This window comes from Oreochromis aureus, linkage group 5 (genome assembly GCF_013358895.1).
Source record: "Oreochromis aureus strain Israel breed Guangdong linkage group 5, ZZ_aureus, whole genome shotgun sequence".
Lineage (NCBI taxonomy): Eukaryota > Metazoa > Chordata > Actinopteri > Cichliformes > Cichlidae > Oreochromis > Oreochromis aureus.
In genome coordinates, this window is record NC_052946.1 from 15179399 (window position 1) to 15191939 (window position 12541).

The window sequence follows — 12541 nt, forward strand, 5'->3', positions numbered from 1 at the left end:
TGCAGTACTGTAGCACTTCATGAGATCAGAGTCTGTTGTGCAGTTGTCCAAGCAGTGTGTCAACTTTCCTTTTCGACAAATCGCTTCAAAGTTTAGATTCCAGGCTCTTTGATGGGATTACTCGCTCATCATGCCGTCTCCTTCCATATCTGCTCTTTCCAAGGAATAGGATGCTACTTTCTCACAGTGGAAAATGTTGACTTGCCAGATAGGCAATCCAATAACAACAGGAGAAACTGTACAAGGAACATATCCAAAATTTTAAGCCAAGCTATCTGCTAATGTCTTTATCTCTTATACAAAACTATATTTTTTGTGTTTTTGCTACAGATTTAAAACAGTTTTAACAAAAAAAAAAGCAACATCAAGTACATCATTCCTTATTGTAAACCACAATCAACACTAACAGTAAATAGTACTTTGTCATAATCTTTATTACAAGATATTAGGCCACTGTACAAATCAGTGTGAATCGTACAGTACAACGCAGAGTTAAGACTGTTTCTCGAGGTTTGTCATTCAAAGCTGTATACGAGGTGCTTCAAGAATACACAAGATTTTCAGAATTTTCTGCCATGCATGCATGATTTTATATTTGCCATGCATGAGTCGGTATTTCAGTGTTTTAAGAAAGAGCCCTAAAAAAATGGCAACCCAACAAAACAATTGAACTCAACGAGTAAATGTATAAAGCACGAAAAAGAACAAGTTGTCCGGTACAGTATATCCCTCATGAGATTTGGCACACACAATAATGCACAATGCAATATAAATAGTCTTTTTTTTGTTATCAATAAGGTGTGTACAGTCAAGTTACAGTATCAACCAATCCAGGTGAAAGCCTGGGAAGCTTACAAACAGGTGGGAGGTACACGGTATATAAATGACTCGTTAGCTGCAAAGTATGGTAACAAAAAACACTCAGGCAACATCAAGAATTGTTAAGTGAAAAAAATATCACTCTCGTTTGCTCACAGTTTTCTCAACATACAAAAAAACACTCCCTCAGGCTTTAAGTCACTGCAAAAGACATGTTCCCAAGGATCAATAATAAATAAAGTCTTCAACACCAAACAAACCAGTTTACCAACTCCCACTTTGTGCAAGAAAATATGGGCTACCCTTTCCATATTTACAAACTGCTATTCATTTGCCCTCGCTCAAAATGAAGAGCAGAACAAATGGTACCACAGGTTTGATTGATAAGATATAGGAGAATTGTGTGCTTTAGGTTTTATATTAGATTTATTTTTGTATCCTGTCCCTGATTTCTGCATTTCGACAGCATTGCCTCCTGCCTTTACCCCCCACCACTGCACCCCTTGCCCTCCCCCTTCCCCATTGCCTTCTCCTGCGTTTGTATTTATGGCAAAACCCTGTAGTTGAGGGTGTGTGTGTGTGCGTGTGTGTTTGTGTAAGTGTGTGTTGGGAGTGAGGGGGGAGGGTCCACCTGGGGGTCTCCTTTGCTGCCATCTCCCACCCCTGCCAGCATGTGTCATCCGGACAGTCATGACTGACTGGGAGAGGAGGGTGTGGAAGTGCTGCTTGCTGCCACATGAGAGAAAGTGCTTATATACAGTGTCTTTGGATTAAAACTGGTAAATATCGCCATAAAAAAATTTAAAGACTGTCTTTTGAGGGGGGGGGGGGTGTGCCGAGCACTCTAAGCCTCTGCCGGGGTCTTCTCTGTTCCATTTTTCTGCGCTTCGTCGTCGCCATTCTCATCCTCAATCACAACTGTGGATGACAGGGGAGAGAGTTAATGAGGGGAGGGGAGGGGAAAGGAAAGGGGGGACTCATCTTGGTGTGGCGTCTTGAAAATTTAACATCGACACAAGGGTGTCAAAGCCCTGAATCGTTAGTGCTGCAACTGTATGAGCATAAGTGATTTGTGCATGCATGAGAGCGTAAGGCCATGCAAAAAGAGAGCGATAACCACGAATGTGCATCGGTGCCTCTGATGCATATTTGGGAATGTGCAGGTGTGACTGTGTACGAGTGTCGGCTGTGCACCTACAGGTGCAAGTCTTATGTGTCTTTGTGTTTGCCCATGTCTCTGTGCACTACTGTATATAAAACTATCTCTGTCTAAATGTCTGTGCCACCACAACTGAGCCTCAGTTTTCAAGGACTATCTACCTGGGTATTTGCAGGAATGCAGGACACACAAAAGCACATACATGGCCAGCCTGACTTGATCATGCAAACACAAAAATCTCCATCACACTGCATATAAAACTCGTTCAGCCATTCATCTGGGAGGGGACAATCAGCACAACTCTGTTGAGCAAGATTCAGAAGGCATTTAGCAGCACGCACTGCGCATCCAACTTGTGTAGCAATGCGAACAGAATAATTAAAAAAAAAAAAAAAAGAAACCCACACAATGCACACGCATGCAAACATCAGACTGGTTCGCTGACCATACACTCTACTGAACATCACGTCAAGGCAACAGTGTTGCCGATCTGGTTTCACAGGCAAACATCCTTAAATATGGTGCACTGACAGCCGCTGTGCGCATTCACCACATCACCATACAGGCGAAAACGCCTTAATTATATAATTACCCCGTTTGCTCCTGCCTATTTGCCCGAGTTTCGGCGGACGTTTGTTCTGTGAGCCGCTGAAGAAGTTGTTGGTGTCTTGAAGACGACAGGTGAAGGAAAGGTGTCCCTCGTCGCCCTCATTTCCATAATGACTCATATTTTCTTCGTTGAAAGGCAACACTTCCGACATCTCCAAATGCGTCTTTATCACCAAGGCGCACAAACTGAAATGTATAGCTCGTCGCCAAGCTTGAACCGGCTCCTTCGTAACAAACAAAAGGGGAAAATAAACAATGAAATCTGCTGGCACGACCTAGCCCTTTCTGCGTACCCCGAAGACACGTGTCTGTCTCCGTAGGTGCGCGACAGAAATATCAGTAACTCAAAATGTCCTCAGTTTCCCTGCTTGTGGAGGTTCGGCAACATTATTCAAAGAAAAAAGAAAATGGGGGGAGAAAAAAATCCACAGGCTTTCTCTCTGTGCGTATTGCTTTGGAAATGGAGGCGCGCGTATAACCGAGCCGTGAAGCGCCCGCTGGTTTTGAGCGGCTGAACCCGTCGCACGGAAAATCTGAGGAAGAAATGCAAATTGAGGAGCGATGCAAAACACGGATCCCGGGGAGACCTGGCGAGGGAGCTGTTCGGGGGTTTTCTGGTGCAGCCCAGAGAAGCCAAGTCCAGCTGGAGTGGTGGTGTAGTACTACCAATGCTCCTCTCTCCGCGAATGTGGATGCAATAAAAACAAATGGCGATTTGAAATTCGAAGGTGGCACATAAATGGGAATCGATTCAGATCTTTATGTGTGGAGGGGGGAAACAATTCCGATTGCGCCACCAGTTGACGAGCACGAAATATTAAAACCTCGAGCCTCTTTTATTAATTTTCAGATTTTTTTATTAGGGTTCGTGGGGTTTAAGAGACCGTCAAACCTCACCAGATGATGGCAGTCTTTTCACAGGCTGGGATGTGACTTTTGGCCCCGTGGCGCACTTTAAGTTCCCAGCTGAGGCCCTGGTGCTGTTTTCACGTTATTGCCCACAGTATCTCGGGAAACTGCACATCAGCATTTTGGAGTGAAAAGAACGAGGGTTAGCATAACAAAGCAGTGACTGTGTTTGTTTAAAATATAACCCACGTTACAGAAACGATGGCTAAATATCAAGTAGACCGCCCAGAAAGAAGACAGTATGTATGAATTTTTTCTTCATAACATAAATACATATGCTGTAATAGTATAATAGGATCCACACTGAGAACATTTCGCCTCATGTTAGCACAGAAAAGTCTAACGCAGCCTGAAAAGGTGTTTGGTTAAACTGATTCCTCTGGAACTTTTTTTTACCACCCACTGCTGTCTACTGTTTGCATTAATCTCACTTCTATAGGTATGACAGTACAATGGACCGTCTTACAAAACAGATAGGGCATGGAGGAACGGACAGGTATTCAGTCTTGAGATAGACTATCCTTTCTCGGAGGAACTTCCCTAAATATCATTACACAGACAATGAAATGAAAAATGATATGGGAGCCTGCAGCAGAGCTAACTTTTATGTGCCGTCATGACACACCTCCTCCCTTCGGAGCTGAGGTGGCAATGATTTTATCAGAAGATCCTTCTTTCATATGAGAGCATCTCAAAGAACAATATTTTTCACAAAATGTGGTTACATTGCCATCAAGACTGGTTTTTGGTCTTAAAGCTCCCAAGCAATGAAGACAAGTAACCCAATAAAATAGTAGCAGTAAACTCTTGAGAGTGTTGGATTGTGAAAGAGTGCATTTTGTTTCTTGTAAATTCTTTTTTTTTTGTCTGCTAAATCAAGTATTTGTCATGTTTTCTTTCCTAAAGCTTCAGGGGAGCTGCTGAATAAGCTGGTTTGATGCTCACGTTATACTGAACTTGGCTCGAGTATGTCTTCGTGGAATTACAGCTTTATGACTAGTTAAATTAGATTTTTTTTAAATTTATTTAAAGAATAAACACTGCAGTAGTTAAAACTCAGATGAACTTCTCTTTCAGGCCTGTGTGGGTGTGGTTTGTTCAAATAAATGACTCCATATATTGTCATCAGATACTGACTCAAATGCTGCCTCAAATTCTTCATTGTTTTTGCTAGCTTGCATTTATCAGAGTCACAGTGAGACATAGACAGGAAGGCAGGGGGGAAGATTGAGGGAGATGCCACGCAGCAAGGTGTGGAACCAAAGGGTGCTACACGTGGCTCTGAAGTGCAAGTTGTGGGGGAAGACTTCAAAGTACAAACAGGCAAGTGGCTAGCCTGCTTTTAAACAGAACATGAAATAACCACTGGTTACAATCAAGGTACGCAGAAGAGCATTTCTGAACGTGCAACATATTACAGCGTAGCTGTATCGATGATTCAGCATGAGCATGATTAAACACCACGGCCTACCTGATTATTGTTGCAGACCACGTCCATCCCTTTATGATCACAATGTACTCATCTTCTGATAACTCGTTCCAGCAGGATAACTGGACATGTCACAAAACTCAGATCATCTCACTGTGGTTTCTCGAACATGATAATGAGTTCAGCGTGGTCAAATGGCCTCCACAGTCACCAGAACTCAGTCCAGTAGAGCACCTTTAAGATGTGCCACAAAAAAATGGGGTCCAAGCCAGTTTTAGCATTTAAATAATTACTAGTTGAGTGTATACCACATGAGAAACTGATTAGAAATAAGTGTTTTGGTTGTTGTTTTTTAGTTTAAGTGATAGAATGCACAATTTCAAGATAGAAAGTACATGATCAGATTTTTCTATTTATCTTTTTTGTGCAAAAGTCAAACTATGACCAAAACTGATTTTCGTCATTTAGCATTCAGACCTGACACAACTCCACACCAGCCCCAGAGTGTTTTATTGGAATCAAAAAAGTTTCACAAATCTGTGAGCTCTACTATAATTACATTTACAGTAGCTGTAAATGGTGCACATTCTAGTGAATCCTATAATCATAATAATTATTTGAGAATATCCAGCATTTAACTATATTCAAAAGGTGATCTGAATTATCACGGCAATGTTTTTCTCAAGAGCCACTGCAGCTTCCAACAGAACCACTTCCTATCCATGCTAACTTAAATGTGTTTATGGGAATGTTTCCTTTCAGGCACAAATGGCTGCTTTCACTATCTCCACGGTTTGAAGCAACGGAGGTATGACCCGTAGATGGTTTGATCTATCCACCGGCGGAATCTGGACACGGCCGTGTAGACTCCAGGAAACTTAGCATCACCACAACCATTGCCCCAGGATACAACTCCATAGACCCGTCTGTCACACACCAGCGGCCCACCGGAGTCTCCCTGTAATAAATAACAATAAAACCCTTCTATTAGTTCCCATTTCACAATGTGAGTCCTGGAAAAGTTTTTTGTTACCGTAGTATTGATGTAAAGCTGCTTTAATTTCCCTGATGTTACATGATACACAAAATAATACAAAGTGTCTGAACATGGGCGCCTCATAGGAGACTATTTCAAAAAGCATTTACCGCCCAGGTGGGTCAGATATCCCAGGCATCGAAGGTTACTTGTTTTTGGTCTGTTTTAGCTCAAAGAACAACATCAACTGATTCCCAAAATGCATAAATGTGGTGTTTAAAAACTTTCTTATAAAAAAAAGATACCTGAAATCGTGTAAAATGTGGCTATTACTTTAAAAGGGACATAAAATGATACACATATAACAGCTAATTTGCACCATTGAGCCCTGCTCTCTAAAACTGACATAGCTGTAACACTGTCTGTGAAGCTGGATTTAAGAAATGAGTGCTTAAAGTGAAACTTTTAAAAACATGTTTAGTGCCATCTTCTGTCAGTACGCAACGCGACGTCATGTGGTTGGTTGGTTGCGGCTAATAGACTTACATTAGTTTATGTTAGTTAACTAGCAACAGAATCAATAACTCACAGGAAAATAACACACTAAAACTAAAAATCAGTTTAAGGGGATCACTTTTGTGCTGCCCCTGGCTGCCCCTGTGTTTTATGTGAAGAAACCGAGGATACACTGTCTACTTTCACTCTGTCTCTTTAGCAGTAAGTGGCTGTTTGGCTAGCTGCACTCAAATGGGAAAATCCACCTGTTAGCCGTAATGTTCGGGTTTGTAGAGCACTTTATAAATAAGAACAGCGTGGAGGAGTGTGAAGTCCAGAAATAAATAATTAGAAAACATGTTTTTATCTTGTGACTTTGGCCTATTGTACCTATTGTTTCTTGGCTAATAACCCACATGATGTTATGTAGTTGTAGTTCCTGTAAAACACCATTAAGTGTAAGAAGGTGAATTTGTTGCCTCTTCTTACACTAAAATTTAGTTTACATGCTCCATTATTTAAATGTGCAGCATTGTGCAATAGTCTTGAGCCACCCATTGTATTGTCATGTTTTTCTTTCAAAATTTTTTTCCAAGTTTTTGTTTGGGCATTGGCTGCTTTTTCACTCATTTGGCATGTGTCATTGGTTTTCGTCCCTGGGTTTTCAGTTTTTGTGAGCTCATATTTCCTTTGGATTGTGAGAATGTTTTATGTTTAGGTTTCATGTCTCCTTGGTGACTTCTTCGTTTTTTATAATTACTTTTCCTGCACCCTGTTTGGATTTTTGCTTCTTTATTGGAAGAAGTCCTGCATTTAGGCTACCCTCTGGGCTGAGTTTCTGTATTCCTTGTTTAGCCAGTATTCAGTTTCCAGGCTATTCAGTTGTCGTGTTATTTTCAAGTTTTGTTTAGCTCATGTTTTGTATAGACTCTTATGGTGTACTTTATAGCCGTGTTATTTGGGTCTGATCTTTCCTTTTTTTCCACTGATTGTCGAGCCTTCAGTTCTTGTTAGTTTCAGTTTCTGCTGACGTTCCGATTTGCTTTGAGTTAGTTTCTCTTTGTGTTTTTTTGTGTTCCAGTCTCATCTATTTTTGTCCTTCGTCTTTCTGTGCTCCCCTGTGTTAAGTTAACCATTGTTTCCCATTCAGATGTGTCTTCCTGTTTTATTTTGGTAACTGTTCCTCTCTTTGTCTGGCGTTGTGTTTACTTCCCCCACCTCCTTATTCCTATAGCTTCCAGCTGTGCGTCCTACTTGTTGTGTATCCTCTTATTATCCTGTGAGTGTATATATTGTCTCTACCTCATTTCCTTGTCCCCCCTCATCCCTATGAGTGTGTTAATGCCAGATCTATGTTTTACAGAGAATCTTTTATTACTGAATGATTCAGTTCATGTTTGTGCCACAGTTTCATGAGGAAATGTTTTCTCTATGAATCATTCAAGCTTTAAAAGGGCACCTAAGTCAAGATGTGAATAAGGGTTGTTTCTAACAGACAACTTAGCAAACAACCAATTTATGTTTAGCCAGATTAATTGGTTTTATCTGGCTAAAATGTAAACTTTTTGCAAGAGCTTAATCAGAAAAGGTTTCAGTGGAAGGGTGGCTGTCAAAAAGGCATTTTTAAGGTAAGAGAAGAGGGAGAAAAGACTGAGGAATGCCAGATTATGCAAGAACTGGACTGAAAATCAGCGGTGACAGGCCTTATGGGCGATGAATCCAAATTTTGTCTACAGCCATCTTGGTGTCAACATGGTGGAAGCATTGCAGCCAGTGATCTTGTCAAAAGTGATGGAATTATGAACACAGAAGTATCATTGGATACCATGTAGACAGCATCTGAATGGCAACAACTGTGTTTTTAAGGGTGACAATGATCTCAAACACACTGCAAAACCATATCTGGATAGAAAGACTCACACCTGAACACCGTCAGTCATTGCATTGGCCTCCCCAGAGCCTGGACCTCAACATTACTGAAGCAGTGTGGGATCATCTCGACAGAGACAAAAGGCAGCCAACATCCAACAGGTGCAGTGTTTCAGTAATTCACTGCACCCGTTTCCCATTTTCTTAGCAAAATATAAAGAAATGATGGACGGCTTAAGACTTTTGCACAGTACCGTATCTCATGTATAACGCATTTGATGTGTGAAATACTCACATGTGGCTTTTAGGATATAGTGGTGAAGACAAATTACAACTGGCCAACAAGGTATGGATTTAAACTTGACTGAGTACAGCTGGTCTGCTTTTCCTTTAGAAAAGTTTTGGGTGTTTTTTGTTTTAATACTTGTCTTTAAATCATAATGTCTTCATTCATTATTATTGCTTAAAAAAACCCCAACACACAGGTTTTACATAGAGATTACTTTAAGGGTTGCTTTTCTATCTCTTATGCAATTATTACAACTGCAGTAATGTTTCAGGACAAACAGGCATGTCTCCTTAATAAAAGCCTGTAGCTCAAACCAACACCGACATGATCAACTGTATCCTTACACTGTCCGGGGAAAGAGGTCTCCAGAACTGTGTTATTGTTTTGCTCTTAAGTGAGATGATGAAAATAGGCTCAGCTTGTGCTGTGTGATAACCATGGATGGTACCTCTGAGAATCTATTACTTCAAAATGAGTTTCTCGCCTTTTCAAAACATCAAATGAACATGCTTGGCACAGAGGGCCGTGGCGGTGTCCAACACTCACTTACCTTGCAGCTGAAACTTTTAAAAACATGGGTTTTTTTTTCCTGATTAGTGAAAGGTGGTGTCTTTGTTCTTTGTACCTTGCATGCATCTTTGCCTCCAGTGCTGTAGCCAGCGCAGATCATGTTTGCTGTGATGTTTCCATTAAAGGAGTCACTGCTGTTACACCTTGCAGTTGAGACAATGGGCACTGTGACTGTCCTGAGTGTGACAGGCACCTGGCCTCCTTCCAGACTATTGTAGCCCCACCCAGACACCCGACACACGTGGCCTTCAGCTACACCTGTCCCCTGCCTGGGAAGAGGCGCCAGCGACACGTATTTGTTCAGAACCATGGGAGCCCGCAGCTGGACAGAAAATTGTACAGTTTCCATGTGAACATGTTTTTTTAAAAAAGAAAGATGTAACAGATTAAATTTTAACAAACCACCGGTAACTTTACTGCACCGTTTCTGCGGCACCTTAATGAGCATGATGTCTGCGTTGTTGGTGCTCCTGTTGTACAGCGGATGGATGACCAAGATGCGGGGCTTAGCGTATTGCTCAGTACCCTCAAAGATGTTTACCTTGTAGTCGCCTGCCACTATCATCATTTGCTCTGCCCTAAAACACAGAAATCCATGTTGCATAACATTTGTTAACAGAGCACTAAAAAGCCACGGAGATGTAATCGTGTAATCGTGATCTCTTTGAAAGAGGAAACAAAAGAAGCCTTTTGTTTAATCCCACAAATAATATGAGCTTAGTCAGCTATTTAGTTAGCTTTTTGTTTGTATTTTACTAAATGAATGAAAGACGAAGATGAAGTAAAACGACCTGAATACAAAGTCAAACTCAAAGTGTGCACAGGGCTTGATCGTGACCACCATGAACTGCTTGTCTGCCGGTGAACAATGGCTTACTGTGAGCAGGCGGGGATGGGGACAGTGTGACAGAAATATGGCCAATTTCCTACATCCAGACAAGATCACACTTCACTGTCTTTCTCAGTGATGTGCCAAGGTCGGCTGACTAAACCGCATCTGTGTGCTGTTTGACTTCCCACTGGCCCCCATAGAGGTTGAGTTTGTGTCCTGACGTTACCTACCCACAGCAGAATGAATGTTTGTGTTTAGGCATCTGTTGGGACCATCTGCTCGCAATAGAAAATCATGCCAAGTTAACTCTGAACCACAGTGTACTGAAAAAATGCCAGAGAAATGTTCCCATCCGTGAAAGTGTTTCAGATTTATGATGGAAGTGTACATATCCTCATCCTTGATTTGTGGCTGACAATCCATTCTTTTGATCGGCTACATCTGAGTTCACACAAATGAAGGCTGTGGAGTATAGCCAGCCCACATTTGGAAATGATGCACACAACTTGCAGTGCCTAGTGGGCATTCCAGGTTACATAGATAACCCTCTGATGTATTTACCACCTTCTCACAAGTCAAACAAACTCCACCCTTGGCTCCCATAATCTCTGAGCTTAAAGTTGACATACTTAGGTGCTGCTTACTTACTTCACTTGTTCTTGCTACAAGTTGCTGAATTTCTTAGATCGTTTGCAGTCCCTTGTTTGCTACCATGCTGTTACTCTCTTCCTGTGTGGATGCCCATAAATATTAAGTCTATGGCCATGCTGGTGGCTCTCTGAGACTTTCTTCTCTCACAGCGAGAAGGTCCTGGGTTCAGAATCCAAGCTGTGGCATTTCTGTTTGGAGTTTGCATCTTCTCCCTGTTTCAGGTTACTGTGGCTTCCTCCAACAGTCTAAGGTTACGTTCGCACTGCAGGTCTTAATGCTCAATTCCGATTTTTTTGATCAAATCCAATTTTTTTGTCTTGTTCACACTACAAATAAAATGTGACAGCAAACGCGCTCTAGTGTGAACCGTTCACAGCCCTCAAGAGAAGACGTCACACACAACGCGCTCTGTTTAGACCCAGACCAAACAGTATTGTTTGACTGATGGCCCTTAATATAAAGACTTGTTTTGGACTTTACTTTTCCCAATTTTGCTTTAAGTTATTTTGTTATTTACATATGGCCTAATAACTACTATACTACTATACTACTACTATCCTTATTGCTGTTTAAGGAACCTCCAAGGGTTAAGAGAGGAGCGGTGCTTCAAAGGATAGTTGCAGATTTCTGTCAGAATCTGCAGATTATACAGTACAAATAAAATGTTCACGTTTCTCCAACATTGTCTTCCCAACAGTTTCACTAACATCTACACTGGATGGCCAGGAAGCGTTCGCGATGTCTTCCCGGGCGCTTGGCGTCTGTCTTGTGTCAGTGACGTAAAAGACGGATTTAATGCAACATGACCGTTCAAACAGCAGTCGCGTTCTAAAACACCAGATATGTATTGGAATCAGTACCACATACAAAAGTGACCTAGATCGGATTTGAAAATACCGGATTTGTGCTGTTCACACTGTCATACCATGATCGGATATGGGTCGCATAGGGTCAGAAAAGTCAGATTTGATGCACTTTCGCCTGCAGTGTGAACGTAGCCTAAGACATCCATGGGCTTAAGGTTAAATGGTGTTAAACTGGCTTTAGGTGTGAATATGAGCCTGAATGGTTGTTTGTCTCTATGTGTTAGCTCAGGAAGATTGGCAACCTGCCTCTCATCCACCCCCCTTCGACCCTTAAGTAGATAAGTGGAAGAAAATCGATGGATGTTTACTATGATGTACTAAGATTCCCTTGTTAACATAGCACTATACCTGTTTAAAACGTCCAGCCACCAACCCTTATGAAATAATCAAACTGAGAGGAAGGCGGTGCTCAAGGATATTTGTTACTTTAACATAAGCTTTTTTTTTTCGAAGTTTAGAGGTATGCTACAGTATTTGAGTGCTAAAAGTTAAAATTTAGGTGATCAACCAAGTTATTGCAGTATATGCTGTAGTTTGTAGATTGCTCAACTAACTGACTGAAAAACCGTAGTTGGATTTTTTTTAGACACATGAAACTTTAGAAGTCACAGATTGTTGCTAATGGCAGATCTTGAACATTCTTACCCGATGTTGCAGTGCGCTGCAGTCAGGACCCAGTACCTGTGAACTAGTGATCCACCACAGAAGTGTTGGCCGCTGGTACTCTGCAGTGACACGAGGTATCTGATGGAATTTTTTGCAGCGGTGTGACCACCTACTATACGGCCCTGCATGAGCACACGGCCTGTATGGAAACATTAGCAAGCCAAGAAAGGAACATAAGTTGCGTGTGTTCTGTTTAGGATATGTAGAAGTGGACTTTGTGAAGATTAGACACAGACGAGACACGGCTGACAGTTGTTTCCAGTCGCTATTCATAAATCTAACCGCGAGCAGACTTTCAAACTGCTTCCCCCAAAACAAATTTCCATGTTCAGATTAAAAACGTATTTTTTTCATACTTTCATCAGACCTGCTTGTTGTTACCTATATGGATAGTAAAAAAAC

General features: G+C 41.5%; 2 protein-coding genes across 2 annotated transcripts; both read right to left on the reverse strand.

Annotated features, from left to right (window-relative positions):
- Positions 1-1638: 1638 nt before the first annotated feature.
- camk2n1 (calcium/calmodulin dependent protein kinase II inhibitor 1) lies at positions 1639-3086 on the reverse strand. Its single transcript, XM_031747875.2, has 2 exons — positions 2571-3086; positions 1639-1737 (listed from the first exon to the last, which is right to left on the reverse strand). Exons 1-2 carry the CDS (start codon positions 2737-2739, stop codon positions 1664-1666), a joined length of 243 nt encoding a protein of 80 aa, XP_031603735.1. The 5' UTR covers positions 2740-3086; the 3' UTR covers positions 1639-1663.
- Positions 3087-5690: 2604 nt separating this feature from the next.
- On the reverse strand, positions 5691-12267 carry LOC116326470 (trypsin-like). Its single transcript, XM_031747791.2, has 4 exons — positions 12119-12267; positions 9561-9702; positions 9180-9446; positions 5691-5883 (listed from the first exon to the last, which is right to left on the reverse strand). The coding sequence occupies exons 1-4, from the start codon at positions 12265-12267 to the stop codon at positions 5707-5709; spliced, it is 735 nt and encodes a 244-aa protein (XP_031603651.1). The 3' UTR covers positions 5691-5706.
- Positions 12268-12541: the final 274 nt, after the last annotated feature.